The following is a 5,465-nucleotide window of genomic DNA, read 5'->3' on the forward strand; positions in this document are numbered from 1 at the left end:
TGTGTCTGCAGTGAGAGAACTACTGTCCTCTAGGGAGGTGCTAATCTAGCCTTTGCCTGAGGCTATCCGGCAAATGCCTCTGTGCAGGGTTTGGGCGAGGCGGGTCCCAGGGGATCAACAGGGCGGGCGGAGGGAACAGTTATGGCTGCTCTCAGTCCCATCCCCAGGGGCTCTGCCTCTCAAAGTCCCAGCAACCACTGCAAACCTTGGAGAGAAAGCTGCCTTTGAGTTCCGACCGATGCCAGACAGCCCCGCTTCTCCCGTTTGAGTCTGGGTCCTTAAAGACTCGCCCGGAACTGGAGCTCAGAGCCTGAGACTCCCTCCCGATTGAAAACGACAACCACGCTCTCAGCAGCCAGCCCGCTCCGCATGCACTCCGCACCTTAGTATCTCACTTCCGCACTGCGCCTCCTCTGAGTCTCAGTGTTTTTCTCTTTCCTCCTAGTTGTAGAATTTCCACTCAGCCAGCTTTCCTGTGGTTCTGGATGATGTCCATTTCGTCTTTTAGTTGTATTTTTGAAGTGGTTGTTCAAGGCAGCAAACTCTGGTGTTTACCTATGCTGCCATCTTGGTTTCTCTCTGCCCAAAAACTGTGTTTTTAAAAAATTTTTATTTCAGCAAGTGTCCAGCAGGCACCTGTGATGGATGTACATTTTACTTCCTGTGGGAGAGTGCCGAAGCTTGCCCTCTGTGCACAGAGCATGACTTTCATGAGATTGAGGGCGCCTGTAAGAGAGGATTTCAGGTAAGGAGCAAATCTTCCTCAGCAAAACGGTGTTATTGAAGATACAGTCCTTCAGTCTAACATCGCTTACATCATAGAAACTCAGATTTGTGAGCATGGCTAAAGCTTATAGTTCCCTTAATGTGACATTAATATGCATTTAAAATCAAGTGTGGAAGCTAAACTCCCATATGCTGAGGTAGCTGAAATTTTACACTGAGCACTCAAAGACAGTGTTGCTCACGTATAGTGACTATTGAGCAATTTCTTTTTTTTTTTAAAATAGATTTTATTGAGTTTTTACAGAGAGGAAAGGAGAGAGATAGAGAGTTAGAAACTTCGATGAGAGAGAAACATCGACCAGCTGCCTCCTGCACACTCCCCACTGGGGATGTGGCCGCAACCAAGGTACATGCCCCTGACCGGAATCGAACCTGGGACCTTTCAGTCCGCAGGCTGACGCTCTATCCACTGAGCCAAACCGGTTTCGGCGAGCAATTTCTTTTTTAACATTATTAAGTAGGTAAGCATGAAAAGTTCAGATTCACAAAACATTATGTCCTTTAAATCCTCGTAATAATAATGATATACATTTAATGCTTCACAATGGAAATCCATCCTTACCTTTTCTCTAAAATTATGGTAAACTTATTATCTTATAGTCATTTTTTTAGAGCAAATGAAAAACTAAGATGCATTCCCTTTTTTTGGCTACCAAGTTTAACTCAAGTTTTGAAAATCTCAACTACCTTTATTAAAATATTCTTTAATATTTAATATTTCTATTCTGGAAGGTAATGATTGGGAGTTGAAGATAGGTCACAACGGTTCCTCTAATTTTATCTCAAACTGTCTTCATTGAAGAAGTTCTGTCCAACATGTGATAAGAACATTAGAAACAGATAGTGGTGAGATGATCCTTTTAAATATATGTTTTGATCTTAAGAATAATATCTTTTGATGTATTTGACAAGTTGAAATATATGATCCCCCTTCATATTTCCAATTTAATTTGAGAAATACCAAATCAGTTAAACATGCAATTTTGAAGATATTTTCCAAATGAGATCAAGGTTCAACTGGAAAAAATATAAATGCCATTTCTAAGCTCATACATCTTGTTTAGTGTATTCCATTGCAACAACAGACAAATGGGCGTGATTCAGTCAGTGGGTAGGTTTACCTCCAATCTCTGAATAAAATATTTCAAAAAGTCTGCTCTTCCATAAGCTTCACATAATACAAAGGACAGCTCTCACTGTGTTTTCCATTATGTCCACAAGCTAGGGTAGATTTCTTTGGATGCCAAAGCCTTTTGATAGAAAATGACAGTGATTATAGATTATTGCTATAAGTTTCTTTTAATTTTTAAATGATTCCACTATATTTCTGCCCTAGTTCCTGCTCCATCCTTTGTAATTTTTCATTTTATATTTTACTTCCTCAACTCTATAAATACATCCAAATCCAGATGTGTATAAAGTTAGTTACACACGACAAGTCCTCCACATATAGCTGATATAAGCTAACAGAGCTGCACAACATGTGATAAAAGTGCTCCTATCAAATTGGATCTCAAAAATCTACACCAGGTTCTAAGGCTGTGTTAAGCAATACTTCTAAATGTCAGATAGTAGTAAAGATTTGAAGAGGGACTGTGTGATCACTAAGAGGAATGTTTTTGAATTTATCATCTAATTTATCTCACCTTGTTCACAAAAAATTCCTACATGCTGGAAGAATAAGCTTTTCAGCTGTATTTCCAGGTTTACTGATGACATGTGACCAAGTGAAGGCATTAGGCCTCCTAACTAATAAAAATGACTAAGAAATATATAAAATGACTAAGTTATAGATGGCTAAGAAATTTTACCAATACCTTCATTTTTGTTGTTGTTGTTGTTTAACAATTTGAGGAGCTTAAAGTTAAGCATACTGGGTTTACAAGGATCTTTTTTATTTTGAAGTTTTAGCTCTTTATTTATAGGACTGTCTTTAGACATTAGAGGGTACCATTTTTCACTGGGTGTTGGACATTTAATAAAGCCATATAAACTCTTTTTACGGTCTGTTTTCCTGTTGGAACGCACTTTAGATGAAGTCAACATTTGCTGACTAGGCTTAACATTTGTCTCTTTATTGTCATTACCTACACTTAGAGATGTGTCAGTTCAACTGGAATATGCCTCTTCATTTCTCACCTCATCCTTCTCATAGAAGTAATTTACTCATACTGAGTTTAACAAAAATGTTGTAGTTATCATGCATGAAAAAAATTCTTAATTTTAATGTCCTTTTTAGAAAAAAATGCTGAAAGTTCTTATCCAGACTTGGTTGAAACTTTTTCTCAAAGTAAATAAATATGATTCTTCTGCACATCAATTACTAACTGAAAAAATTGGGCATGTATATAAAATCAAATTAAACATTGTGGTGTTATCCTCCTGTCAGGGTGTTGATAAAGTGACCAGCATACACCAGAAAATGTAATGAGACACCAGGAGCAAAAAATGTAATGCCCCATGACACACTTAATGTCACTGAATATAATCATCATGCATGTTGCTACTGGTCACTGCATATGTTGAAATATATTAGGAACCATGCACTGTGCTCTGGTTTTTATTTCTAATCTGTTTTATTTGATCTATTTATTTTTCTAATTGCTGGTTGAGACCAAAAATAATTGATTTTATTACTCACTGGTTGCAATTTGCAGGTTGAAAAACATTGCCTTAAATAGTCATCTACTTTTGGAAGCTCAGAGTAAAACCTCGTGTGGATAGTGATGACCCAGAATAATTCCATCCTTATTTAGGCATGGGAAGTGGGGTGCAATCTGTGTACCCCCTCCCCGCCCCCCGTCCCCACATCAGTCACCAAAACCTGACATTCAAATTGTATCTACATGTCCAGGGTGCAAGGTCTACTCTTCTGCTCAAGGAAGAGGCCTTTAGGGGAAAACATTCCAATTATAATTATATTAACCAACTAAACGTTCATTTAAAACATGAGGCAGAAGTCAGAGATATCAGAAATGTGAGGAAAATAGCCAAAGGATGTGTCTAGATCAGTGGTTCTCAACCTTCTGGCCCTTTAAATACAGTTCCTCATGTTGTGACCCAACCATAAAATTATTTTTGTTGCTACTTCATAACTGTAATGTTGCTACTGTTATGAATCGTAATGTAAATATCTGATATGCAGGATGGTCTTAGGCGACCCCTGTGAAAGGGTCATTCGACCACCAAAGGGATTGCGACCCACAGGTTGAGAACCGCTGGTCTAGATGGAGTCATTTTTATTCAACTTCCTTAGCATGTATGTGACAATCCATGGTTTTAATTGGTTCTATGGCATTTTAATTCATTTTCTTATCCACTCTCTGTATCTCTTCTACACCTTCTATATAACTTCTACATCTCCAGAGCTTCTACTAGATGAATGCTGAATAATTTTCTATGCCTACATGAATAAAGGGTTAGCAAAGCCCTTCTCCATCTGAATCTTATTTTTTATGTCATCTCTGTTTTTTGTTTTTAAAAGGAAACCTTATATGTGTGGAATGAACCAAAATGGTGCATTAAAGGAATTTCTTTGCCTGAGAAAAAATTGTCAACCTGTGAAACAGTTGACTTTTGGCTAAAAGTGGGAGCAGGTGTGGGAGCTTTCACAGCTGTTTTGCTGGTGGCTCTAACCTGCTATTTTTGGAAAAAGAATCAGAAGTAAGTAACCTCGTTGGATCTTTTTTGTGAAAATTTTAGACTTAATCATTATATCCAATAGTTTCTCTCACAGACACAAGGAGTTTCTTCTAGTGAAGGAGTTATAAGAAAGGCCTTAAAGAAAGCAAATGGAAGTAATTATAATCCTGACAATATAGAGATCATAGAACATCAGAGATTATTGAATTTGATCCATTTATACAAAACAAAAATGGTGACTCAGGTTTGAGATCAGAAAGCCATTTTTTTTTCCTGTGTCTATTTTTCTTGTCCTGACATGATGTCTTCTTGCCCCAACTTTCCTTGTTTTTTTTTCTTTTTAGTTTCTTGTGGGAAGATATTTGCAAAGAAACAAACTAATTGTATAAGCAGATAGCAGCTTTATTTAACTAAGAAATCCAAGAATCTAGAGTTGAATATTGAGTCTAACCCCTGATTTATATTGCAGTGTTACATGATTTGACTCTTTTAAAATGATTTATGTGTCAGTGGGGCTGTGAAGGTTCTATATAATAATAACTCAAGACAGTTGGAATATCTGTGGTTTTCTAATAGACAGGGATGAGTGATAGAAATGGTAAAGACCAAATCAATTGCTTATATGGTATTCTGTCTTATGACCTGAATTTTGGAACACTGTATGGTAAATTAGCTTCCAAATATTTATAAATTAAGAAAATGCATTTAGAACTCAAGGTTTCTCGTTGTTTTTCAAAAATTCATAATTGGACAATTTAGTCCATGTAAAAGGATGATAGAGTTCACTGTATTGCATTGATCCTCTGAAATCCTGGAAAAGATTTGTGTATAGATGGTACAAAAATGAGAACATATAGTGCAATAGCTATAGGTGAGGGAAATTTGTTGGTAGAGCAACTGTACTACAAGACAACTTAATGAATTTGTGTGTGATCACTTAAAATACATACTATTTTATATTAACTTTATTTATTTACTACTACTTAGACTGGAGTACAAATATTCCAAGTTAGTAATGTCAACAAACTCGAAAGAGT

At 36.8% G+C, this 5,465-nt stretch overlaps 1 protein-coding gene across 1 annotated transcript in view; it reads left to right on the forward strand.

Moving 5' to 3' along the window:
- The window catches only part of KIAA1324L (KIAA1324-like ortholog), a 50,882-nt gene that overhangs the window by 42,391 nt on the left and 3,026 nt on the right, over positions 1-5,465 (forward strand). Inside the window, exons 17-19 of the mRNA XM_015572692.1 lie at positions 619-745; positions 4,271-4,449; positions 5,416-5,463. Of these exons, the coding sequence (XP_015428178.1) occupies positions 619-745; positions 4,271-4,449; positions 5,416-5,463 (354 nt within the window). The remainder of the gene's footprint in view (positions 1-618; positions 746-4,270; positions 4,450-5,415; positions 5,464-5,465) is intronic.

The sequence above is a fragment of the Myotis davidii genome, unplaced genomic scaffold (assembly GCF_000327345.1).
Source record: "Myotis davidii unplaced genomic scaffold, ASM32734v1 scaffold49, whole genome shotgun sequence".
Taxonomy (NCBI): domain Eukaryota; kingdom Metazoa; phylum Chordata; class Mammalia; order Chiroptera; family Vespertilionidae; genus Myotis; species Myotis davidii.